The 27,639-nt window shown below is 44.7% G+C and overlaps 1 protein-coding gene across 1 annotated transcript in view; it reads right to left on the bottom strand.

Annotated features, from left to right (window-relative positions):
- The window catches only part of ATP2C2 (ATPase secretory pathway Ca2+ transporting 2), a 371,780-nt gene that overhangs the window by 160,384 nt on the left and 183,757 nt on the right, over nucleotides 1-27,639 (bottom strand). Inside the window, exons 4-5 of the mRNA XM_078670787.1 lie at nucleotides 16,345-16,434; nucleotides 8,550-8,585 (exon numbers count right to left, since the gene is read on the bottom strand). Of these exons, the coding sequence (XP_078526913.1) occupies nucleotides 8,550-8,585; nucleotides 16,345-16,434 (126 nt within the window). The remainder of the gene's footprint in view (nucleotides 1-8,549; nucleotides 8,586-16,344; nucleotides 16,435-27,639) is intronic.

Here is a 27,639-nt window from a genome sequence, read left to right on the forward strand (position 1 = left end):
TAAGCCAGCCAAGAAATATCTTTATGTTTATCCAATTTTAAACAGTCCAACAAAATTTTGTGGTTAAGACTTAAGTTGTTGTTGGTCCAAACTCTTATCCATAATAGAATAGGAGCCATGGAGAGGATATCTGTGATATAACAAACTCCAAGCTCCTGATGGACAGAAAAAGTGGCTGTTGATAAGGGGAGTCCTAACACAGAACATAAAAACTTATTTACCTCTATTTGAATGGTTTCAGTTTTTACATAACCCCATAATCCAGCTCCGTATCTCGCTATAGCCAATGATTTAGCCCTATACAAGGCTAAAAGTGCACCACTTGGTTTCCCCCCCAATCTCCTTGCAAAACTTAAGATTGCATTCACAGAACTCCTTACAGCTTTGGTCTTTGCTACTACCTGAGGGGTCCAGCTACCCTTGGTATCAAAGATTACTCCGAGGTAAGTGAACACTTTAACATTGTTGATCACTTCCCCTTTGCAGTAAAAGGATTTGGTGTTATTCTTTGCTGCCCCAAAGACCATAACATGAGATTTTGTGTTGTTAACTACAAGGTCAAGAGAGGACATAAAGTCAGTAAATGCATTTAGAAGTCTCTGGAGGCCCAAATGTGTCCTAGCTATTAAAGCAGCATCATCCGCGTACAGGAGCACTGGGATGTGAGTGTCTCCTGCACGTGGAGTGTCCACAGATGAAGCCAAAAGAGTTTTTTCCAGAGAATTTATGTACAGTGTGAACAGCATAGGGGCAAGGATGCAACCTTGTCGCACACCCCTGCCTGATTTAAACCACGCTGTACGATGCCCCTCTTGATCCATTCTAATGGAAGCCTTGAGGTCTTTATGGAGTTCAGCCAAAAAGTGAACCAGAGGGGGGTCCAATCCCATCTGTAACAGCATGCCCCACAACTTAGCTCTGTTCACTAAATCGAACGCTGTAGACAGGTCCATGTATGCAACAAAAATAGTCCCTTTTTTAGCCTTCGTATATTTAGCAATTATCATGTTCAAGTTCAGACATTGGTCCTCTGTCCCTCTGCCTGACCGAAAACCATACTGGGCATTGGACAAAATGTTATTCTCTGTGGACCATTTGTTAATTTTCTCCAATAAGACTTTTCCCAGGATCTTCATGGAGGAATCCAACAGGGATATGGGGCGATAACATTTAGGGTCATTTCTTACTCCTTTTTTAAAAATTGGTACAATAATTGAGCATGCCCAAGTATTTGGAAAGCCCCCCTTAAGCACATTGTTATAAACATTCGTTAATACAGTTACCCATAGCTCTAGGTCTGATTTATATAAGTCCAATGGGACCCCATCGGGACCTGGTGCTTTGTTCTTGGCGGACCCAATTATAGCGACCTTGACATCATTTTCAGTAAAAACAACCGCAGGTTGCAGATCAGTGTTACACGGTAAACAGAAACTTTCATAAAATAGATTGCTCCCATAAATAACTGAAAAATGGTTAAGCCAATCTGACTCCGGTATATTGGCCTCAAGGTCTGTGTTGCATGTTTTAGCAAATATGGGGTTATTTACAATGGACCAAAACTTAGAGCTATGTTTTAAGGTGGTGGAGTCCATTAGAGCATCCCAGGCTTCTTCTTTGACAGCTTTTTTTCGTATTTTAACCGCCTCTGCGTATTTTTTCCTCAATTGGGCTATCACTTGCCTGTTTCTTGGGGAATGTTTTAGTGCAGCTATCAGTGCAGAGTGGGTTTTTGAACAAGAATGGTCAAACCAGCCGGAGACTGGAGCGGGTCCCCTTTTAGGGCTAAGGGTTAATTCTTTCTCCACCTTCAAGCAAATAGCCTCAAAGGCGGCAATAATATCTTTGTCCTCCCTAGCTGGGTCCCTGCAAATATGAAATTCCACCGCCATTTCATGTTCAATGAGATTCAAAAAATCTTCAGGGCAAACTTTGCACCATTTTAAACGCCGCCCATTATCTTTACTCTTTATGTGTTTCACAGAAGTGGATAACAAGACCTCCTTCAACAATCCAAGTGATCCATCCAGCGTTAGACACACCGGATTATGGTCGCTAAAGCCACTTTCGGTGGCGTTATAAAAAAGGACATAGTGAAGAAGCCCTGGGGACATAAAGATATAATCAATGATGGATTCACTACCCCTTGCATTGTAGGTTACCACCCGTTCATTGTGATCAGCAAAACTAGGTTCATAAAGATCATTAGCTGATAACAAATTTTCCATAGAGGAACCCTTCGGGCTATGCTCAAAATGGGGAGGGGTCGTAAGATCAGGCCCATCGGGATCTTTAATCTGACAATATGATTCACATAAGTGAACATTAAAATCACCCATTAAAATAATTTGAACAAAAGTGGTTTGTTTTGACGTGTAATCCTTAACAAATAAATTTAAACAATCTAAAACAGAGTTTTGAGGGTCACCCTGCGGAGAATTATAGCAATTTATAAGGAGTGTTTTATTTTTGTCTAATTGACATATTTCTACCAGTTGAAAATGGTATGAGGAGCTATGAATTTCTCTCACACTCCCAGCTATATTAAGGGATACTAAGAACATCAGGCCGCCAATGTCCCTTCCCGCCACGGAACACTGTGCTTTTACAAAAAAGGAAGAATAACCATCCAGCCAAAAAGAATTATCCCTGGCCCATGTTTCCTGCATGGCTACAATATCGTATTCTTTCAACTTGCCTAGCCAAATTGGATCATTTTGTTTTGCACGTAAGCCAGCAATATTCCAGCTCAGAATCTTAATGTTTCTATTACCTCCCTCTGTTGTTGCCTCCCCCACATTTGGAACCACATTACACGGGGTAAAGTTAATAGCTGAATTACAGGGGGTTGGGATGTCCATAAGGGCATCCTGTGAAGTAGCTGAATGGTTAGTTAACACAGGATCTAGTCAGTCCATGACGACCTGGTTGTCAAGAACCGCAAATCTATTTGAAAGAGGCAGGTTGTCTGGAAGTGTGTTCATTACCGGTGTGGCGACACCATTACCCCTAGCCCTTTTAGTCACCCATTCATTTCCTTGCTGCTGGAAATTTTGGTTGCCCTGGTGCCCTGGGTTGTTGTTTAGCTGGGGCCTACCGCACCCAGCCCCGGTTGGCCTGGGTGTGGGAGGGTAGAAAAAACCCAATGGCATAGCACGCACACCTTTACCAAAAGGATCTAAAGGGGACGCATCCCAGAAGAGTCGGCTAGTGACATCACGCGATTTAAAATTTACTATGACACAGTCACCCGCCACACATTTCTTGGTTTTACCAACCCAATTGACCCTTCTACACATCAATATATTAGCTGAGATGTTGCTTTCACCCGTGCAATTTGTATTGCACCACTTTTCTGTGTGGTTACGCAGCGTTACATGATGTTCTACCTCCCCCGCACCTAATTTAGGTACGTTAACCAGGACAGCCACAAAGGGTGTTGCATCAGGAGGTAGGTGTACTGGGGGCACCCTAAACTCCTGGTCTCCCAAGGGGCATGATGGCCTCGCCGCTACAGATGTATTCGGTTGAACCTGGTTTGGTGCAGCTTGTGGTAAGGGTGTGTATCTACCATTTACAACTTTTCCTTTGACTGGTGCAAGGTTTTCTGTTGGTATACTAATTACTGGGTTTCTTGGTGGATCAATTTCTATGGGTACTATGGGTACTGAGACAGGCGGCTGATTACTCGAAGAATTATTAATGCGTTCACATTTAATCAACAAATTGTTAACACAATCCCTCAATGTCTCTGTAATATCTGTTGCAATTTGGATTAGGGCTGATTCTAGCCTCTCAGTAAAAAGTTTTTCCAATATTTCCATAAGACCCTCCTTAGTAACAAAGGAGGCCTGCTGCCCCCCAGGTTGAGTGTTGGCCACAGTTTCATCCACACTCCCAACCTCATTACTGACAGGTTTTACAGAAATAGGCAGTTCTGGGGAAGGCAGGACTGTGGGAGTCTGTGCCAGATTAGTCCGGCACGCTTCAATTATGACCCTCGGCTCCAGTGGTACACACCTAATGGGCGAAGAGATTGTAGTGCTACTGCTCCCAGATGTGGTTTCCAGCGCCAATGCACGTTCAGAAACTGCTATCTGGGTGGTTAATTCGTCCACTTTGGAAGTCAAATAAGTGAGGATACTGGTTGTGTATTTCGGCACCTTAGCATTAGCCTCGCCCGCCGCCGATGTGTGCAGTTTGCGCTTACCCATGGTGAAAGGGACGTGGCCCGTCCCGTCCCTGATCGTCCTTGGACGGCCTTAGACGGCCCGCCCTCTGCCCGGGCTCCGCCCGGCGTCGCCCGCGCGCGTCCCGCGACGCGGAGGGGTGGACTGTGCTTTGTAGCGCCTCCGGGCGCGAAGACAGCGGGACACAGGAAGTTGCCGCAAAGCCCGCTGGGAGCTGTAGTCTCAGCCGCTCCTGGATGGACGTTCGCGGCGAGACCAACAGCGTTGCCAACCCAGGGGCAGGAGCTGCGTGCTGGCGTGTGGTCCGGTAAGTGCGCCTGCTGGACTGAGACCCCCGCTCCACCGAGGGGTGGACTGTGCTTTGTAGCGCCTCCGGGCGCGAAGACAGCGGGACACAGGAAGTTGCCGCAAAGCCCGCTGGGAGCTGTAGTCTCAGCCGCTCCTGGATGGACGTTCGCGGCGAGACCAACAGCGTTGCCAACCCAGGGGCAGGAGCTGCGTGCTGGCGTGTGGTCCGGTAAGTGCGCCTGCTGGACTGAGACCCCCGCTCCACCGAGGGGTGGACTGTGCTTTGTAGCGCCTCCGGGCGCGAAGACAGCGGGACACAGGAAGTTGCCGCAAAGCCCGCTGGGAGCTGTAGTCTCAGCCGCTCCTGGATGGACGTTCGCGGCGAGACCAACAGCGTTGCCAACCCAGGGGCAGGAGCTGCGTGCTGGCGTGTGGTCCGGTAAGTGCGCCTGCTGGACTGAGACCCCCGCTCCACCGAGGGGTGGACTGTGCTTTGTAGCGCCTCCGGGCGCGAAGACAGCGGGACACAGGAAGTTGCCGCAAAGCCCGCTGGGAGCTGTAGTCTCAGCCGCTCCTGGATGGACGTTCGCGGCGAGACCAACAGCGTTGCCAACCCAGGGGCAGGAGCTGCGTGCTGGCGTGTGGTCCGGTAAGTGCGCCTGCTGGACTGAGACCCCCGCTCCACCGAGGGGTGGACTGTGCTTTGTAGCGCCTCCGGGCGCGAAGACAGCGGGACACAGGAAGTTGCCGCAAAGCCCGCTGGGAGCTGTAGTCTCAGCCGCTCCTGGATGGACGTTCGCGGCGAGACCAACAGCGTTGCCAACCCAGGGGCAGGAGCTGCGTGCTGGCGTGTGGTCCGGTAAGTGCGCCTGCTGGACTGAGAGAAGACGTCCGTTGTTACACCTGTCAATCGACTTAGTATGATCTTTCCTACTCGTCCTTATTATCAAACAGCCACGTTTTAAGTTGTTTGGGGAACCTACTTTCACATGTCTCTGTTCTCATATTCATTGGAAGGGTGTTCGAAGTCTTGGCTGCTAGGTATCTAAAAGAACGACCTCCCATCCTGGCTCTGTAAATTCTAGGTATAGTGACCATAGATTTGTCCATAGATCTTAGATTTCGTCCAGGGGTATAGTGGGTTAGTGGTGGTTGCAAGTATTTTGGGCTGTTTAGAGTCAAAATGCAGTAGCACATTTCCTTGAAAAGCACTCTTTTTTTCTATATGTAGCCAGTGTAGTCCTACCAGAGCTTTCTTCATACTTGTTTTTTTTGGTAGTCTAAGCACCAACCGGGCAGCCACGTTTTGAACTCTCTGTAATTTTGCTAGTCCTTTCTTTGTGTCCCCCAGGTACAGTATATTACCGTAGTCTAGTTGGGAGGTAATTACGGCATGTACTATTATTAGTTACATTTGTTAGGTGCATGAATCATCCCTAACGGGATCTCTAAGGCCCATTGGTGGGGGCATACTCTTTTGGATTAAAGTGGGGTTGATTGGGGTGGACTGGATAGGAGTGGGGTGGACTGGGGAGGGAGCGGAGTAGATTAGATTGGGGTGAGGTAGATTGGATCAGAGTTGGGTAAATTAGATTGGACTAGATTGGGGAGAATTGGATTGGTGTGGAGTGGGGTGGGGTAAATTGGAGTGGAGCAGGATTGGGATGGATTGGAGTGTGGTGAATTGGAATGGAGTGGGTGGATTAGGGTGAGGCAGACTGTTTTGGATTGGAGTGGGGCAGATTGGAGTTGGATGCATTGGGAGGATTGGGGTGTGGTGGATGGGAGTGGATTAGACGGAGGTGAGTGGTTTGGATTGGAGTGGGGTGGGTTAGATTGGATTGTTCTGTGGTGGGCTAGATACATTAGGGCAGATTGGTGTGAGGGGGGTGTATTAGCATGGATTGGAGCAGATTAGAGCGGGTTGTATTGGGGTGTACGGCATGATTATGTGTTAAAGTATAATTTCAGAAATTACATTTAAGCAATAATAATGCATTGCAATAAAATAATCCTCCTCTTTAGAGAATAGCGACCACGAGCAAAAACAAAAGAAAACATGAGTGCAAAATGAAAAAAGCAGAGTTGGCAAAATAAAAGAAAGTTAACTTTAGAAAAGAAATATTTGCAATTCCATGTATCCTGCCGGGCACGTATTGCTAGTCACACTCCTTCTGTTTGCAGGCCACTAAAAGTATCTCAACCACGTTGGGAGCAGGGGACGGTACTGATCGAGGTGAATCAATCTGTGCTTGGTCTCTGCTCAACAGTGAGGAATGAAAATGATGTTAGGTCTGCCTTGACGAATTGTAAGACTAATACCACAATCAGCTATTTATTTGAAAGTCCTTAAAGTGTGTTTATGTTATAAAGGTAAAAGTGGGGAAGGGGGATTACATTCCCTTTAAATCAGGTTTTGTAACACAACAATACTTCAGAAAGTTTGGTAGAGGCAGGGCAGAGCGGATTTCTATGAACACACTGACCTCAAAACTTTTGACTACAAAACTATCGACTGAAAAAAGGTAAACTGCAATAAAGGTGTCTCCAAAAAAAAAGTCCCTCCTTTTGATCTTCACAAAAATAGTGGGGAGCCTTACAAATGTTGAAGTCCCCGGTTGCAGATTTGTTTTCCACTCCAATCAGTTTACAAAACATCTCAGATATTACCTGGTGTTGAGCCTGTAGCAGTACAGTATTACTGCTTCACCTCCCAGTAATCTCGGAAATGCCTCTGGCAAGTTTTTTGTGGCAGCACAAATGCAATAATGTCGAGAGCAAATAACGTTTCGTCCGGTTATTCCAGTAATTAATTAAACAAATGCAAATATTGGGGAAACACCTGAAAGTGTATCACCACTGTCCGAGCCATTTAGCGGCTTAGAACATTACTGCACCCTTTGACCCACATGATATTCAACACGTGAAGATGAATATCAAGTAAAAATGGGAAAAAAAGGAAAAGGCCATGAGGGACAAGAATTTTGCAGTCTATAGAAATGTGGTCTTCCAATTGTTTAGAGTTCAACTGCTTTAATCTTCAATACCTTAAATTTTAAAATATTATTCAAGAGACCTTTTTGGGATATTTATTTTAGGTCAGTCCTAGAGACCGTTTTAGTTTTGTTGCAAAGCAAAAAAAAATCATAAATATTCATATCTATGCATATACACTCTCATAGAAGGTCTTTGGCTCAGAACTGTTCATTCATTGGTAGGTTCAATTGTCAGTCACAATTTGCTTCTGCCCATACAGCAAAGGGCTAGACCACTTCCGTCATGGACTATCTTGTACTTTAACTGATGACATCTTGCCTGTTCACATGTGCAAATTTACCGAAAAATGAATGCACCAGCTCTAGTGCTCATTGTCCAATACTATACAATGGCACTGCATTTTTAAGCAATATTGTATATTTAAACTGTCCTCAGCCCAAAGTTCTTCAAACCATTAGTACCTTTTCTTCGTGCCAGTAACAATCACATTTTTCAGTGATGCGCTCTAAAACTAAAAAAAATAAAAATAAAAATAAAATAAAAGGGGGGCTGTATATCTATACTAAGTAAACCTGTCTGCTAGGAATCACCCGTATTGTTCTATTGTAATCATATACAATGGTTAATTTCACATTTCTATTGCTGCATAGGTCCAATAAGTTCAGGCAGTGACACGTTTTCTACCTTCTTTTTTATTTTTGTGGATATTAAGCAATCTACTGTGTTTCGTCTGCATTTTTGTAGTCTACCTTTACAAGGACAAGGACAAAATCGCATAGGTCTGAGGCAGTCTCATGTCAGGGTTGCAGAATATTTTACCTATCTCAGACTTAATTATATGGCTATCCACTGGTCATTAGTGCAATCAAGAGTCACTTTGTTTGATCTGCTCTGAAGTAAATAAATACTTGCCTCCAGATTCACAGATTTTAACTATCTCTTCGGTCTACAAAGGCTCGGCACATCAAAAAAAGAAAATACATTGTCCACTGGGTCATATTTCCAATGGCACCTTCTTCTGAGGTACCTTGCCATCTTCCAACCTTGGAAATTGATATAAAAATATCCACGTACCTGGATGAACGCCACTGTGACTACAATCAATATTGCCTAAGTGAAAATAGACAATAAACCACAGTTAGTATTTTATTATATTGTATTTATATATTTATTATATTGTATTTACCACTGTTTTTCTCATCACTACAACTTCTCTGACGGTCCCAAATGTACTACTATAGAGAAAAGATTCCACGAGAAAGGAACATAAAAATAACAAAAATACATACACATAGCCACTTCACCCCAAATACTATTAACAGTGTAAAAAGCGAACAGTATTGCTCAAAAGGAGATCTTGTGAGATTGTTTTGAATTCATTTATTCACCTACATACGTCTCATTCATTCGATTACCAACCAAAAATAATATCTGTGGAATTCAAACCCTGCCCCATACACAAATAAAAATAGCACTGCAAAATACATTGTTTAAAAAAAAAAAAAAAGGGTATTTGCAATTAGTGGGTAAAAGTGCATTCACAATAGTGACTACTGGCAGTCACATTTCATTTCCTCGAGTAGCACTGTAATAAAGAGCACAGGACAGATATATCCGAACAGTGTGAAACAGAAAACAACGCTGTGCCACAGATTCTGCAGAGAATGGGATAGTGGGTCATAATTATAAGTGTTATCACCGTAGTAAAAAGAAAATTGTATTTCATTAAGAACATTGTAAGACCCCCAAACCCGTAACTAAGCGAAGAAGACAATGGAAGGATATTGTATTTTGAGGGATGACCTTCATTGACCTATGATGACGTGTTCTTGAGAAAGAGGCACTGTATCATCTCATCCATACGCTCATGGAATTGCCAGAACAATGTAACTTTCTTGTCCTCCTAGCCAGATAAATATGATTCTTAGAATACAGTACATCTCTAAAGGTTCTTCTTAGAAAAATACCCTGAATATTACTTAATTGCTTATTTAATGTTTTGTCTAGTTCCCAGTATGCACTTATGCAACTGAGAGCGTCCAGAGATGCAGGAAAGAAAAAGGGAGTTTGGAGCACAGATTAATCAATCGCAGCAGTACCCAGCTGAGGCTCTCCATCTTGGTATGGATGTTCATTTTTGCATGGATTCCTCCTCGCCCTCGATTGGTTGTGCATCATCAATAGAAACATATCCTGGTGATGGATTAGCGAGTGGAGCAGTTTGGTGAGGACGGGAAATGTGCCATCATCAAGGTGGCAAGTCTAAAGTTTAAAGTTTAAAGTCTAAAGCTTGACATTCCATAAGTGACCCAGAAATGTTGGGTCATCAAAGCACTGTGAAAACTCCAAAAATGTCCCTTCGGTCATATCTTCTGTATGAAGGCGTTCTATAGAGGTAAATAGTGAGTGATTATTGCAATTGCACTTATATAGCGCTTACTACGCAGGAAAAGGTTAAGCAGGCACCCAGTTGCTCTCACATAGAGAAGAGCTGTTAGAAAGTGTTTTTATAGCAGCTTTTGGTTTTGGAATGAAGGAATGGAAACAGTGAAATGGACCCCCAGGATGCATTGTTTTATCAGGGTTAGAAGGGGAGACAATGTTATGAGGAATCAAAAGGAAGCTGTGATGGGGTAACTTTCAAACCTTTGAGCAAGGCCAGCTGTGGATCATTCAATGTTTAATAGCCTAAAAGGAGGCCATAAATTTAGGTCAGTCCAGATCCCTCGTGCAGGTTGAGGTGAGGTTGGGAGTCATCTCTATATACGGAAGTCAATGATGTATTCGTAAGTGATGTGGAACTTTTAGTTTTTTTATCGGTCAGAGAGAAACTCAATGGAGAATGCCAAGCCTTTCTGCAGTATATCATCTTGGGCCTAGCAGTACGAGGCAGGGTAGAGCGTGGCAGAATACAGAGGTGGCAGGGGAACACAGAGGAACAGGGCTCATCACGTCAACGTTTTTTTAGAAAATGTTCAATAAGCTAAAATGTGTGTTTGTTTAGTGGCGAGATTTAATTGTAATAAAACAAGAAAATCCGCCAGATTATGTTTTCCCATTGTCCCAATACTAAATGAAAAAATGCTGAATTTTTAGCAAATTTGGCATTCAATCCAGGATCAATGTTAAACACTGGGGTGTTATTAGAACGGGACATGCCTGATAACCTGACACTAATATTGTGCTTGAACCAATAAGAAAAAATTTGAAAGTAAATATGTATTGAAGATTTCTCCATTAGGTAGTATGATTGACTGGTCTTGTCAAACAATGGTCTCCCCAGGACACACATAATGAATATGTATGCTACAGAATTGCATAGAATGAATTTTAGTGTAAATTATCGATTTGCTGATCTAAATATCTAATTAAATTTTAATATTTGTGGGTCAATGAGACCAGCCCTCCTAGAATCCCATTTATTTATTTATTTATTTATTTATTTTTCACATTTGTAATACCCGGAGGTGTCCTGGCGCTAACGTGATTGAACCAGTGTATGTGGGTGGTTGAGAGCTTAGTGAGTAAAGAGCCAGGTCTTGAGCGCTCTTCTGAAAGACAGCAGGTCCGAAGATTGTCTGAGATTGAGTGGCAATCTGTTCCAAGCCTCTGCCGCGCCTAAGGAAAAGCTCCTGCCTCCCCATCGCGCTTTCTTGACTCTAGGGACTGTTACCAGCGCCTGCTCCCCAGATCTCAGGTTTCTTGCTGGTTTATGCCAGTGGAAGAGCAGCTTCATACACCGAGGGCCCAGATCGTGCAGGGCCTTGAAGACCACGCAAAGTGCTTTGAAGACTATTCTTTTTCGGACTGGCAGCCAGTGAAGTTTCACCAAGTCCTGAGCTACCGAGGCGAACTTAGGGGTGTCAGTGATCAGGCGGGTGGCTGCGTTCTGCAGGATCTAGAGCTTGTTTAATAGGCCCTGTTGGGCATTCAACATAAGGCTGTTACAATAGTCCAGACATGAGAGAACCAGTCCAGTAACAACAGTTTTCCTATGCTCCCTCTCCAGATATGGAAGCACTTTCCTAATTGTTTTGAGGATGTAATGTGTGGAAGAGGATAGTGCATTGATCTGTGGCTTAAAGGATAAAGAATCGTCCACCAGTATACCCAAATTTGTAACCTTTGCAACTGGGGAGGGGGGGATCCCAATTCATCAGGCCACCATCTAGGGGACCAGAAACAATTATCCTTGGAGCCAAAGAGCAACACTTCTGTCTTTGTGGAGTTGAGTGTGAGACAGTTTTGAGCCATCCAATTGCCCACCTCTCGCATACAGCCTCTAAACCTGTCTGCTGTGCTGACTATTTCGCCCGGCAGCAGTGACACCACTATCTGTGTGTCATCTGAGTATGCTGTGAGATTAAAACCAAAGGATCGAATAACCGGGGCTAGGGTAGAGACGTACACATTAAAAAGGGTCGGACTGAGTGAGGACCCCTGGGGGACTCCACAGGGAAGCACATAAGGCCGCGATTCAAAGTCTCCCAGGGCCACCGTCTGAGTTCTATTGGAGAGGAAGGCCTGTAAGATCTTCAATGCCTTTCCTTGAATTCCGCAGGCCCTCAACCGGTCCACCAACAGCTTGTGATGGACCGCGTCGAAGGCCGCGGAGAGATCCAACAGGATCAGGGCGGCTCTGCCTCCTGCGTCCATCACTCTTCTAATGTCTTCCACGGACTTGATCAGGGCGGATTCCGTGCTGTGTTCTGCGCGAAAACCATGTTGAGATGGATCTAGATGTTCCCCTGTCCTCAAGAAGGCACTTAGCTGCGCATTTAAGTTGCCTTCCATAATTTTGGCTGGAAGGGGTAATCTTGCGATCGGCCGGTAGTTGTTCATCTCGGCAATGTCCAGGTTGGATTTTTTAAGGAGGGGCAGGATGGAAGCTCGTTTCCATCTTGCGGGATATTCCCCATTATCCAGCATGAGAGTGAGGAGGGGAGTAAGTCCGGCTGCAATGGTGGCAGGAGTTAGTTTGGCGATTGCAGTTGGGCATGGGTCGTGCGGGGAGCCCGATTTTATCTTCAGCAGTCGGCTCGCTACTTCCTTCTCACTGTTTGGTGTGAATTGCAGGAGTTTTTCCGGATTACTGTCTGATTCCAGACCAAAATTAGCAGGGGGGGTCCTTACTAGACTGTCTAGGGGAGAAAAGATATTTTCCACTTTTTCCCGGAAAAAGGTGGCAAGATTCTCACAGAGTAGAAGACTGGGGGGTATTTCTATAGTTTTAGGGGCTGCCAGGGATGACACCGTTCGGAATAATTCCTTCGGGGCGTTGCTGGCTTCTTTAATCCGTTTCGTGAGAAAGGCCCGTTTTGCCTGTTGTATCCTTTCTTTATAGGCTCTTTGCTCCGTATTGAGAATTTTTTTGTCTGTCTCACTATAGTTTGTCCGCCAAATTTTCTCCAGTTTTTTACACCGAGTTTTGTGGTCCCTGATCTGTTCAGAGAACCACGGGGCGGCAGGATTTGCGCGTGTGGAGTAAGTATTTTTAGGGGGAGCCAGTTGTAAACAGGCTAGCTCCAGCCAGTTCGTGTAGGCTGAGGCTGCTTCCTCCACATTCCCAGAGAGGGGCATCAAGGAATTTTTTAATACGTCCTCCAGCATTTCACCATTTATGATGTTCCATTTCCTGACCTGTCTAGGGGCGTTTCTAGTACTGGATGCTTTCACGGGGGTGGCTAGAATGACATTGAAGTGGACTGCTGAGTGATCAGACCAGGGGACCGGCTGCACAGATGATACATTAAGGCTGGGATGGTTTGAAAAAATCCCGTCCAAGGTGTGTCCTGCCTTGTGAGTCGGACCACAGACCCATTGCTTCAGATCCACCCCCTGCAATAGGTCAATCAGATCGCGAGTGTCTGGGTCCGAGCCGCATTCTAGGTGAAAATTAAAATCGCCCAGCAGAGTAAAGGCTTGGGCACAGGCTACTACTTCGAGTAACTTACTCAGAGCTAGCACATATGGGGCTTTAGTGCCTGGGGGCCTGTAAACAAGACAGCCTCTAAGGGATTGATGATCGGATAGGGTAAGATTAAAGAGAAGAGTCTCCTCAAGGCCTGTGGGTCCAGATTGAAAGGATCCTCTAATTGAGTTGTGGTAGATGATAGCTAGGCCACCACCTTTCCTCTTTTCTCGATTTTGAGTATAGCAAACATATTCCGGCAGAGTGGCATTAACGATGTCAGGACCTGAAGCGGCATCGGTCCAGGACTCAGTAATGAATGCTATCTTCACTCCCGAGTCCAGGATCAGCTCCGCTACTTCTATGCTGTGTTTGACCAATGATCTAGCATTAAGAAGTAGACACTTAACCGCAGGATGATTTTTCGTCAGAGGCTCATCCTTGTGGTCCCTATGGGGAGCTATGGGCTGCCAGAGCAGTTTGGGCAACGCCTGTAAACAGTTAGAGCATTGAAGAGGGTTATTCCGGGCGTTAACCCCCGGTACCAAGACTGTGCATCCTCCTACATTGGTACTGTTCCTTAAGCTGCGCTCGTCCGCTGCGCTTCCTAGGAAAGGGTGCCATTTTATGGGAGAAAGGGCGGGAGTGCTGGAGCACTAGACTGCTCGGGCGGCTCCTCACCCAATATGGCGGGACCCACGGGGGGAGATGTCTCCGGTTCGGTGATGTGCAAATGAGCAGTAAGTAAGTGCAAGTGAGCAGTAAGTTTTAAAAATAGCATACAAGTACTAGCGCATTTAAAAACAAATGATGGTCTACAAAGCAGCAATCGCGATGTCACCATCAACGGTCCCGGCTTCCGCCTCAGGACACGCAAGCAAACCGCTCACACTAGCAATCAGTGGGGTTAAAATCATTACATTTAATGATCTGATTCAACTGGGCAGATTCTGATATGTTTTAAGTCGGCTAAAATTATAAAAAACAACAGACAGATGAAAAGGAAGATTCTGAATGATTGTTTATGGTATATTCGTTTTTCATTTAAAAAATGCAACATAACAATGTAGTACACCAAAAACACAGATACTGCTGTTTACTTTTGATTATGCAATTTCGTAAAATCTTGGCTAATTGTGAAATAACTATCTAGCATATAGCATGGTTACCGGAGATATTAATGTAGTGGTAGCAGAATCCAGCACTGACGTGATACTCGTGTAATATAAACATGATGTCACGGTATGCTGCCTTCTCAATTTCAAGTCATTCCCAGATTTGTCTCAATTTTTGCCAGCACTATTCTTTGTCTTGTGTTCTAAAGTGCACAATTGTGAGACGAGGTGTTCACTATTTATCAGACTATGGCTCCAAAGCTCTGCGGTGTAGACACCCCTGCACCCAAAATACTGCAGGCAAAACAACATTTCCAAAGGAGTGGTATTTTTGCTTTACGCTCTACCTAGCCCACAACTGGAAACATTTTACCAAGATGCTGACCAAGTGCCCAAGGTCAGTCAATGGGAATGCAGCGGATACAACACTCTTTTCTGTAGTCAATTCAAGAAATATATATCTACCATAGCTCCTCACTATCCCCAAGATGTAGCTTTTGCAGAGCATCAAACTTTGGTGTAGTATTATATCCTCGAAATAGCAGTGGATCTATGCTGTTGCCATGCACGCTCACAATTAGAAAAACACAATCAATGGCAAGCCCGGTTGACTCTGATAAAAATAAGTGCTAGTGGGCTACTGGGGTCAAATTGGAGGCTGCATAACATAGGGCACCAGGGGTTCATCCCTTCGCCACTTTCATAACTTGTTTATTTACTTATTGATGGTGTATAGCACTTACACGTGTAGAAATACACCTTAAAGACCAGGAATGTGCCCTGTGCTTGGTCTGCTATGAGCTATACCAGTTATGGATCTGATGGTCACTTAACGAGCCTTTGTCTGCTATGAGCTATATAAGCTGTGTGCTGCTAGTTACTTAACAAGCCTTTGTCTGCTATGAGCTATATTGGGGGTGGTTCTGCTGGTCACTTAACGAGCCTTTGTCTGCTATGAGCTATATCAGTTATGGATCTAGTGGTCACTTAACAAGCCTTTGTCTGCTATGAACTATATGGTCTGTAGTTCTGTTGGTCACTTAACGAGCCTTTGTCTGCTATGAGCTATATTGGAGATGGTTCGGCTGGTCACTTAACGAGCCTTTGTCTGCTGTGAGCTATATTGGCTGTGGTTCTTCTGGTCACTTAATTGGCTCTTTATTGCTCTGTTCAAGCAGTTTAATTACCAGCCCAAGGCAGCTGCTGCAGATACTCCTGAAATTTGTGTTAGTGGTCAGGGACAGCAGTGGGTGTGGACTGGGTAGGAAGAGAGGCCATGTAAGAACTGTTGCAGTTCTTGGCTTGACATGTGACCTGATACCAGACCAAGGAGAGAAGGAAGCTTACCGTTGTTTTGTATATCTGCTGGAATGTCTTTAAAAAGACTGATTTAAGAGGCGATCAACCCAGTTAAAAAAAAGCCTTTTACCCAGTGGCCTGCAGCATGCATACCAAACAGAGCCCTCTCCTCTCAGCTATGCAGTAAAAATCTTAGCTTTCCATGGATAGTTTCAGGTTGCGTCGGTTCCATTTTGACACTATGCTATGGAGGCGAGTACCTCGAGCAGGGATCACTGAATACCCCAAGTCAGATAAAGAGTCTATTTTAACGTTTCTACAGAGGCAGACTGATTTTTATCTCACTACACAGCGTGAATGTACCCGCTTCTGCTCTGGTTTTCCAAGGCAATGACCAATCAGAAGCACTATATGAGGCATCAGTGCTCAATGAGAATCTTTGCTTGAGCTAAGCCCTGGTCCAGGAGATGCCACCGCCCAATAAAGAAAGATGGTTGGAAACTTTCTACAACAGTGTTTCATGTCAACCCTTCTGAGTACTCACCACTGTAATGCTGACTGCATCTTCATACTCTTTAGTGATGATACTGACTAGGGCGGAGCCCAGCAGCAACAGGATGAGAGGATTTGTAAACTGAAACGAGCCAAAAAAACATTTTTATTTTTATAGATTTCTAACACATGGAAAACTGCAAACTTGTATCTTTAAAAGCAAAAAATATTCTTGCCTGGCATCACTGGCAATTACTCCATGCCAGGGGTACGTCTTATTTTTTTAATTATCTTTTTTATTGCAACATTGTGAGAGTATACAATCATGACAAATCAGTACATAAGGAATTACGGTAGTATAGAAGGTACAGTTGCCCAATCGGATTATATTAAAAATAGCGAGTATATCATAACAGCCCATCATCACTTTCCTCACGTGCGAACCCACCATCTCTTCCACAGCCCCACTGGACAACTGGGAGAACACATATATTACCCCTATAATCATTCCATTTACCCCATGATATCTTGTTCCACTTATTGGGACAACCTCTACCTTCTTAGACGGCCTTTTCCGCCACCATGGACCATTCCATAGCCTTCTTCCCCTTACTCAACGTTGGGGACTCGCACACCCCCATGTCTGGGCAATGTTTCTCTTAGCAATCATCACCCCAAGGGTGGCCCCAGGGGTCCAGTCTTGAACCATTTGGTCAATAGGTAGGGCAAGCAGAGGACTGATAGTTAATCAGTCAAGGTGCTGAACACAAACAATATGTGGCAGGACTGGGCCGACAAGGGCGGCTCTAGGCTCATGGCGGCCCTGGGCAGGGAGAGTAGGTAGGGGGCCCCGGAAGAGGGGGTCCGGGCAGGGCGGAGCGCGGAGGCCAGTGAAGAGGGGGAGTCAGGGTGTTTGGAAGTGGAACAGAGTCCGCCAAATCACTGCCAGGGGCCGCCACACAAATATGTATCCATCCTCAGAGGATTATTATATTAAGGATATATATTGGCATGGTGGCCCCTGGGGTTTGGCGGCCCTGTGCAGGTGCACAGCTTGCACATGTCTAAGGCCGCCCCTGGGGCCGAGTATGTGGTATGCTAGGCAGCCCAGCGCACGTTTCTCCGCATGACCGAGTCAACTTTGGACCATATGGAAACAATATGCTGTCAGCTGGGCATTGTGTGCATCACCTGATGACTCCAGAAAAGTGATTCTTAACCTTTTAACTTCTGTGGACCCCCACTGAATCACTACTGGAAGAGCAATTTCTATGATGTGAATTCATACAAATAAAACAATAGAGAAACAATTATGCATCAAAGATATACACAAATTATAAAATATTGTATTTTACTCACAAACAAAATATATGGGAACATTGACATTTTAATATGAAGGTTGGCGCCTTTCAAAACTGTTAAAAGTTTTCTTTCTAAAAGAAATTGATATACTGGACTCTAGCATATCACGGAGTCTTTTTTGCCCTAGTCCATGCTCTCTTCATCAGAGCGTACCAGTGCTACTTTAATTGAGGCCATCAATGGCCTGTGCCAGATTTCTTTTGTGGTACTCGCACTGATCCCACGAATCAAGATCGGAATACCAAATTAATTTTAGGTTCCTGTTTCACATTCCTTTACATTTACAGAGTGATTTAAAATTGTCAATTGATGCTTTTAAGTATAAGTACTTTACTAATCTGTTAATATTATTTATTTTCCAAAGAGTCACGGTCCACCTGAGTAGGCGTTGCGATCCGGCCAGGGTCTGCGGACCATAGGCTCAGAATCAGTGGCGTAAAACTTTTAATTCCGGTGATGTGGGCAACTTCCTGGTGTGAGAAACTTGTATCTGCTTCTGAAACTTACTGCAACTGCAGCTTGCTGCTCTAAGTGCTAGATCATCCATGACCACAGTAACCCACTCTCATACAGCCAACATATTCAAAGCTATGCCTAGATGCAAGAAAGCAAAAAACTAGGCACTCTTCCTCGAGACCAAACACTGGCAGGTCATCACCAGTGAACCGGGGCAGGGCAGCTGTCCCCTATCTCAGTTGGGCAACCATATCTGCCACCTGGTCCCAGTGGTTCATTAGAGCTCATCCATGAAGCACTGGGAGGCAGGCAGGAAACAACCTTTAATTTGGAAATTACCATAATCAAGGTCTACAACGCAAGACCATCTTGGGATTCTTTTTGAATCTGAAACATTCAATAATCTTTCCTAAAAATTCCCAAGCATAGGATGAGAAAAGGTTCCTAGCTTGTCCCAGTGGCTACATAGACACAGGTGTGGATTGCTACTATTGACAAACAGTTACTTAAAAACACATCACAAATCCATACATTCCAATACGAGCAAACAGTTGCATTCACCAATTTCTGCAATAATGGAACGGAGATGTGTAATGATATATAATAAACAATTACTTAAAAAGGTAAAAAATGATCCACTTTTCAAAAATAGCAAAAAACATACAACAATGTAACCAACAAATTCATGATGGCAAGACATTAACCAAAACACCAACAAAACCATTCATGAGCACTTCTTCCTAACTATACTTAAGGGCCAACCCAACACACACACCCACCCCCGAACATATATTAAAAAAGAGCCCCATCTTCAGATATTCCTAGGAACCATTTCATTCATTGGAACATCTCCAAAACTCAGGCTGTATTTATCTCACTTCTGAAACTTTGACCATCTATCGAACAGGAGCTGAACACGAATATATTGTTGTTTCACGCCTGCTTCCATGGACCAACCTAGCTCCATTTACCCAGAACACTAAGGTATCCTGAAAATTGATTCCAACAGCTGGAGAAGTCAGGCCAAGAAAGCTCCACTGCTCCACCTTGTATTACAATCCTGTGCATCTCTACATCAATGCTGTAAGTGTTTCAGTAGCACCATCAAAGATATTGTGTACTCTGAAACGTACACGCATCCCTTGCTACTCTTACACATTTAATTAGATCCCATCCTGGCTCACACCATCATGCCATGCGTATTGACAGTATTATTACAATGTGTTACAAAAATGTACCAGCATGTGGGGATGCAGAAGAAATAGGACTCCTTATTTACTATTCTTTGGACGAAAAAACAGTTTTTGCACATCAACTGGTTTGCCAGCCAAGAATATGTTCGCACTGCGACTGATTTACTAATTGTTCAAAGTGCAAAAACTGACATCTGGTATGATCCCTACTCATGCATATTAATGAGTCCGAAAACCCTTTTCACAACTTCCCAAGTTACTGTGAATGCAGGGATGGAAGACTGTAAGGCATAGGAGACATCCATTCCTGCAATGGGGTTCATAAAATGCATATGTTGCAACTTCTGTCCTATAAAGCAGGAGCAGGTGCGTTTTTAAAAATAGTAGGTGTAAAGGGAATTGTGGAAGCATGCAGTGTGCCCTTTGACCTCCGTACGCGCCACCCAATCAGCACAACCCACATTCACAAAGCAAACACTCTCTCTCATGGACAACCACTGAACCTAGGAATGTCTCACTTTCTGGAGAGCACAGAAAGCTGAGATTGTTCTGCTTGTGTCCCTCTTAAGTTCCTAAAGGCAGCAAATTAATGAGCCAGAAGTGTTAGGGAGTGTAACTTAAATAATATTTATTATCTCTGCGATTTTACCTCAAGAAGCTGTAATCCACCATTGCTCGAATATAAAACTATGCAAGTGCGGTACATTGCCAGAGAGAAATTTCTCAGAGGAAGCTAGATTATGGTGTTCAAAGTGCAGTCTCTAAGGTGTAGCCCTTTATTATTATTATTATTTAGCGATTTATAGAGCGCCTGGTGACCCGGAGGCATCCCCGCGCTGTTGCATTTGTGGAGACCAGAGGGGGGAGGGGACTTTATTTTGGGAACAGCAGCGTTTTCAATTTTTTCCGGAAAAGGAGATGGCTGGGTTCCAGCCTCAGGGGGCGAGGAAGTGAGTTCCATCCTGAGGATGCTTTTACAGAAAAGCGTCGACCGCCGGTGCGTGCCTTCCTGTATCTGGGGACGTTGGCCAGACGCTCATTGTCCGAGTGTAGGGACCTGGGGGCCTTGTAGGGGGTAACCAGGTCTCTCAGGATAGCAGGGCCGAGACCGTTGAGAAGTTTGTGTGCGGTGCACAGGGCCTTGAATTCTACCCTTTGTCGTATTGGAAGCCAGTGGAGGGCCTTGATCGCTGGTCTGGCTCAGACTCTGGAAGGGAGATTCATAAGGAGCCGGGCAGCTGCGTTTTGCGTACGCTGAAGTTTAGCCATAGTGGCTTCAGGAGCTCCTAGATAGACCGTGTTACTGTAGTCTAGCCACGCAAGGATCAGGCCTTGGACCAAGAGTTTCCTAGATAGGGGCGGAAGTAGTGGGAGGATCCTGCGGATGGAGCGCATGAGACCAAAACAGGTGCCTGCTGTTTTGGCTGCTTGGGTTTTCAGAGACAGCTCGGGTTCCAGCCAGACTCCTAAGGTCGTAATTACTTGTTTCGGGGTGGGTACTTCACCGAAGACGTCTGGCCAGACCGATGAGGGGATGGTGGTCCATTGCTTGCCCAAAAGCATGACTTCTGTCTTTGATCCGTTTAGCTTGAGCGATGACTCGCACATCCAGTGGTGAATTTGCTGGAGGCAGTTCGGCAGATTGTCTGGGTGATTGTCCAGATGTGAGAGTGAGACGACCAATTGCGTGTCGTCTGCATAGCTCACTATCTTAATCCCGAAGGGGGCGACGACATCCTCGAGGGGGGCCATGTAAGCGTTAAATAAAGTGGGGCTTAGTGATGACCCCTGGGGGACTCCGCTCGCAAGGGGGAGGGAGGCAGAGTGGGAGTTGCCATCCCATACCTGGAACGAGCGCCCTGAAAGGAAGGATTCTATCCATGTGAGCGCCGAACCTGCGAGCCCTGCCACGGCCAGCCGATGGAGTAGGACACGGTGGTTAACCGTGTCGAAGGCTGCGCTGAGGCCTTTACTCTGCCACGCCAAGAGTGGGTGGGAGGGGACATAAGATCACCCCTTGAGGAAGACCTCTAAAGAACTTGCCATACCCTCAGGACTCCATAAACTGGTTGGGATGACACCATGCATGGTCGAACGTGCGAAGGGCAAATGTCTCAAGGAGCTGCGCATCCAAGTCCATCCTCAACAGGCAACAGGAGTAGCAGATAGTGAGGATTGTCTGATTCCTGAGTAGGTAATAACTCTAGGGCTACCAAATCAAGGGACAAGTTCAGAGCCTCAAAAAGATCTGATTTCTGCTGTACACTGGGCAGGACCTGCTGACAGAGATCAGATCACAACTTTTAACATAAGCATCATGCTTTCCTTATAGCTTATTATTAAGGAGGACCCTTCAGGGACCCAGGTGTAAGTGGCCCCATATTTGATTGCACTTACTTGTTGCTGACTCATCGTTTATAGTGTTTCTGCCCACTATGTGTAGGAGACTTCTGGGTCTTCATTGCCATAAATGGAGGAGGGGCTTGTGCCCATGGTGGTGGAGCGAAGGAAGATTACCTCACATGTGTGATGTAAAAGCACTTGAGAGCGTTTCCATGAATGAGAGCATATCAAGTGAGTTGTCTATAGCGAAAGGTCCACATGTAAATAGACTTCCAGCGTATGGCATTCAGTAATCTATGAATGTGCAATTATTCCACCAGCATTATCTCACAGGGAGGGTTTCCTGACCCCTTCAGACCAGACAGAGGCACAAAAAATTGTATGGTAATAATCTCGCCTGATAATGTATATCCTTGGAGTACAGGCAGCAAAATGGATTAGTGCCGCAGTTTAGGCCAAGGAAGTTTTTTTGCGAGTAGAACCGGGCATAAATTCCAGTTATTGGGTTTTACATATTTGTGTAATGTTCGATCAGTGCTTTTGCACAATTTTCACAAGCGGAAGACTGGTTAAAATGAAGAAGAAAAAAAAACACAACCGCATCCGACAGTGAATAGGTGTATCCTGATTTTTTAACCTAAGGGCATACCCAGAATATAGTTTTACTCTGATGACTGACCAATTTATTAAGAAGGAATCTTGCGTGGGATGCCTGTGAGCACACATCTTGAGCACAGTCTTCTGGCAGACAACCGTCGCCGCATAATTTTCACAAAACTTTACAAATTACATATTGGAGAAATTACATTTCATTAATAACTTTACGTGACAATTTGCCCTTTGGGCAATTCCTACGTATTCAAAGGAATTGTTCCACTAGGGATGATTTTGAGTATCATGCCAGAGGTCTTGAAAAGGACCTATCTCAAAAAGACTACCCCAAACAGTTGATTCGCAAATCCAAAAAACAAGCCTCCAATAATAACAGGGAGAGCCTATTAGAAATCTTACCTCCTAAGCCGAAACAGGATCGGATCACCTTTGTGAACACATTTTGCACACAATCGAACCAGATTAAAAAAATAGTGAGGAAGCATTGGAGCATTTTAAATACCGGCACAGACTCCATACAGGCCCCACTATTTGCGTTTAAAAGAGGCCAGAATTTGAAGGACAAACTGGTCCACACACGACCAAAATGTGAGATACCTCGAGCAATAGGTACACTGTGGAACTTGCCGGCAGCCACTGGACATCATCCGTGTGGCAACTGTGCGGCATGTCCTCAGACTGCGAAATCATTGACAATTGACATCGGTACGGACAGACCGTGGGAACAACGTAGGTTCACAAATTGTAATAGCACCAATCTTGTGTACCTCATCACGTGTCCATGCAAAAAAAGATATGTGGGGATGACGACACGAAAAGTCAAGACACGTATCTCAGAACATAAAAGTTCAATCAGATGCTCTAAACAATCGACTAGAATGACAAACCATTTCTTACAAGTCAGACACGCCCCTACAGATTTACATTGGACAGTACTCGAACAACCACTAATACCCACACATGTCACAGATGTGAGTGGCTTCTTGTTTAAGCGCGAACAAAAGTGGGTTTATAAGCTTCAGACAAACAAGCACGGACTGAACGAGGACATCCCTTGGATGTCATTATGATCATTCCTGTTGGCAACCAGTTCTTCATTTATAAACAGGAAGAGTTTCGGAACCTTCTATTCATAAGGGAGATAGTTTTTCTGCACCTTCCAACGACTTATACATCTATCTACTAAGTACGTGGACACAGAATGACTACTCCCTTATGTTTCGAATACTAATGAACACAATTCGTAATTACTCCAATGGAGGGATAGTATATACAGATAACGCTTTCGGTTTCGCGATCGCCATCAGAGAAACTACATTTCCCTACAAGTACTGAGTCATCAAGGGAACCATGACTACATCTCCCTACATCCTTAGCGGGGCGCAGTGACGTTGCCTCCCGGCACACGCCGCCACCGCAAACACGGAAGTTGTAAATTGACCCTGGCCTGTCCGCCCGGTACCTCCCACAGACAGCCCAGACGGATGTCCGGAGTACCGACGGACAGGTCAGTTGATTGTAGAGATGAGCGTGTTACTTTGAGATAGCCACGTGAAGGGTAATGAGGATCGAGCAGTGCTTGTGTGTAAGTGCGGCGTCACCTGAGAGCGTTACTTTAAATAGACGGCCGCACTTTGTTTCGAGACGAGTCTTTCCTTGTTAGAATCTCAGTGAGACTCACATATACTAAACCATAGCGATACATTTTTCTATGCCCATAGATATTCACAGACTATGAACGACACAACAAGAATGATCGTTATATCATAACTAACCCTTACACTTGATAATGGACAGTTTCTAAAGGCGGGCGTAGCTACATCGCCGAGTCTCACCCGCTCCCGTTAGATTAACTTTGGAATATATCAGCACTATTTCCCCAGCCTCAGAGTGCTTCCTCTGACTTCTTTTTCGTTTGTTCTGTCTATACAGAGCGGTGCTCCGTTTTACCTGCGCTGTGGCCAGGTGAGGTGGAGCTACATTCTCCTAACGATTGGGTGAGTGAATTTTCATACTTTTGATCGCTCTCATGTTATACCCTTACGGTAAACATGATATTTTGCATTATATCCTCCTGACCGTTTAATTAAACAAGCAGGCACATGATGACATAAGATATCATTGTTGTTATGCCAAAAATTCTCTAAAATTTGTTATAACGTACATTTTTCTTTTTCTTGTATGTGTGTTTGTTACATTGTGGCATCCTGGGATCTTGACAACAGGAGAATTCCAGGTGATGATTGTTTTACATTTCACCTTTGTTTATTCACCACATCTAGCAGTAGCATACTAGGCCCTGATGAAGCAGTAGGTGACCTATGGACCCTAGGTAAACTGCAGAAACATGTCGACCATCACGTACATCTGGGTAGTTATTTGTTAGCACTACCTATGCACTGTTTTTACTGTTGGGAAAGGGAGGTGCCTATTAAAATAATTTTCCTCCTTTTTACCCAGTTTTATACCTCCTCACTTTAACACTTTTTTGTTTTTCACTATTTAGCACTGCTCTTCAGATACCACCTGATACTGATTTAACATTTTACTCACGTTGGGACTCGAAAGATAGATTGGGCTAAGTCTGGCCAAATCTTACATTGGGTAATCTTTCCCACTTGTGACAAACAGTTCCCAAATGATGTAGGGCGGTACGGGTTGGGACTCTGATGGGAACATCTCGAATTTCATGGAGAGTACCTGGTGTTTGATTTCGCCATCTGTACACAGACACACATCCCCCTTCCTTTCTTAGTTTGACCCCTTGCTACTATTTAGTTGGTATTCAGAAATTACATTTCGACAATTCCTACCACAACCGCAGGGATGAGGATTGAAGACATACAGTGACCATATAAAGAAGCCAGAATGACCTTGTCCTAAATGTCACAAAAAACAGGCCCTAGCCCAATGCACTAGAGTCCTGTAAAACTGGGCTGCTTCCCCATTTGTGATCTTCCCCAATTCTTCCCTCATTTCTCACCATTTAGAAACGTGATGATCATATGAACAAGACCAAAGCTTAGTGCGGAAGCAGATAAACCACTTCCTGTTTCCATGAGTCCAACGAAGAGTCTTAGCAAGAGGCCGTCCTCTGTTTACTGATGTTTTAAACATTACAAGGAAACAGGCCTCTTCATAAAGGCCCTGGGCATTTGTCCAAAAAAAGCATAATGTGCTCAGCTGAAAGCTCGGCAAACCACTAATCACGTTTTTGGTTTAGAAACTAAAGCCCAAGTACACAACATGATCTCAGCAATGGAAGAAAGTGAGGATGGATAATTTAAAGCCGTACAATTGCTGGAATACTGGCGGTGCACCATGATTCATTAATTCTCTGGCCTAACCTGCTACTTTGTAGCAACAGAACACAGCCTTCTTTCTAAAAAAAAAAAAAAAAAAAGTGCACGTTAAGTGGACTTAACCTTTGTGGGCAAATTCCAGACGGCATTCGAAAAGCTGCTCTGCGATAGAAAGCCATGGGGTATCCTGGAGTTTGCCTAATGGTCCTTTCCTCCTACGTGCTTTTGACAAGTCTGCTCACATCCTTATCCTGAACCTTCTTGCCCAGGCTTCTCCAACGAGCAGCTCACGAGCTACTGGGCGCTCTCCAGCTACATGGAAGTAGTTTTCCGATGTTTCGCGCAGCCTACTAAATTAGAAGCTATTTTACCCCAAACTCAGAGTGTATCTGATTGGAAAATATGTGTATTTTCAGAGCTCATTAGCTGGAGTTTGCAGAAAAATTGTCGAATTTCCAAAACACATATTTAATGCTGCTATTGGAGTGATAAATTATGCGGCGTTGGACACATGGGGACAGATGCAGGAATCCAAATACCGGTTGGTAACAGACAAAAATACAATTTTTCGGCCGTTACCTACCGGTATTTGGATACTGAGATGTAGGGCATGAAAAAAATACAATTACCGAATCTGTATTTTGAAATGTAGGTAGCACTGTAAACAGTGCTACAGGGCTTTAAGGATTCGTTATTTACCACCAAATATTAGTTGGTGGTAAATAACGAATTCCTATGTAAATGAAAATATGTGCATTTACACCTGTGCCCTAAGGGCATGTATGTGTGCCACATGACACACAAGCACTAATCAGGGGAGCAACAGGGTGTCAAAGTGACACCCTGCCACCCTTGACTATTTCACAATTTTACCGAATCGGTATTTACCGATTCGGTAATTTACATTCATTCCTATGGGCCTCCAGGCCCATTAGAATGAATGGCAATGAATGGTATTTACCGATTCGGTAATTACCGAATCTTAAAGATTCGGTAAAAAATACCGAATAATTACCTACATAGGTTTTACCGATTCTAAAATACCGAATCGGTAAAATTCGGTATTTTAGAATCGGTAAAACCTTTTTACCTACATCTAGCCCCTAGTTAATAATAGTATTACCTTGTTGCAAAGGGCATTGCAGTTATGGCTGTTATCACCAATGTAGCAGCATACCAAATCTACAAATTCTTTTTAGATTGAAGGCTGTGAGACAGCACATGCAGTGTCTGTTGCAAGGCTTATTCTTAGTTTACAGTGTGCTTATTATTGCTTACCACTGCTTGGCTTTTGGGATACTCATTTCCTTGCTTCCTATTCATTAGGTCTTGTGGGCTTTCCTTCCTCATCTCCATTTGTCCCTCATCTTGAGCATGGACGCAATAGTTGTGCCCTTCCACTGCTTGCTTTTCAAGTGCTACTTTTTTCTTTTTGTATAAGCAGTATAAGCTGCTTTGCGCGCTGTTATTGTGTACTGTGTTTTTAATTGTGCTCACGTAGCGCTTTTACGGACTGTGCTGCACAGCATACCTTCATTTTTAAAAATCTTTATTTCTGCACGGTAATTGGATGCACTCTTAGCAGTGTCTCCGCTAAAGCTAAAGCCATACCCTTAGCGGACTTAGGCTTCTAGAACCCCCCCGGACCCCCTGACTCACCAGACGCTTTGGGGTGCCTGTCTTGTCTTCCCTCCTCCACGCCTCGGTCCGACAGGGTGGCTAGCACCGTTGAGCGGAGGGCGTGGAGGTGAGAGACAGTCACTTCCGTTTCCGCCTGCGAGTGGCCGGTTAGCGGTCTAGTCGCGGTGAGACAGACGGGCTGAGGGCTTTAAAAGGAGGATGTCATACCGGGAGCGCAGCGGACGTGCGCAGCGGGCGCGACGAAGGCGCGCCGAAGTGTCGCCAAAGTCGAGCCCGTCTGCGCCCGTCCGCGGCCGGTTGCGGGCTAGGGTGACGACCCCTGGTCGTAAGATCCGCTGGTCTAAGGAGCAGCTCCTTGGCTTCCGACCGCGCACTAAATCCAAATGCATGCATGGTATGACGAGTGATGATAGGGATTGTCCTCAATGCGGCTACTGC

Source organism: Lissotriton helveticus, chromosome 12, assembly GCF_964261635.1.
Source record: "Lissotriton helveticus chromosome 12, aLisHel1.1, whole genome shotgun sequence".
NCBI lineage: Eukaryota > Metazoa > Chordata > Amphibia > Caudata > Salamandridae > Lissotriton > Lissotriton helveticus.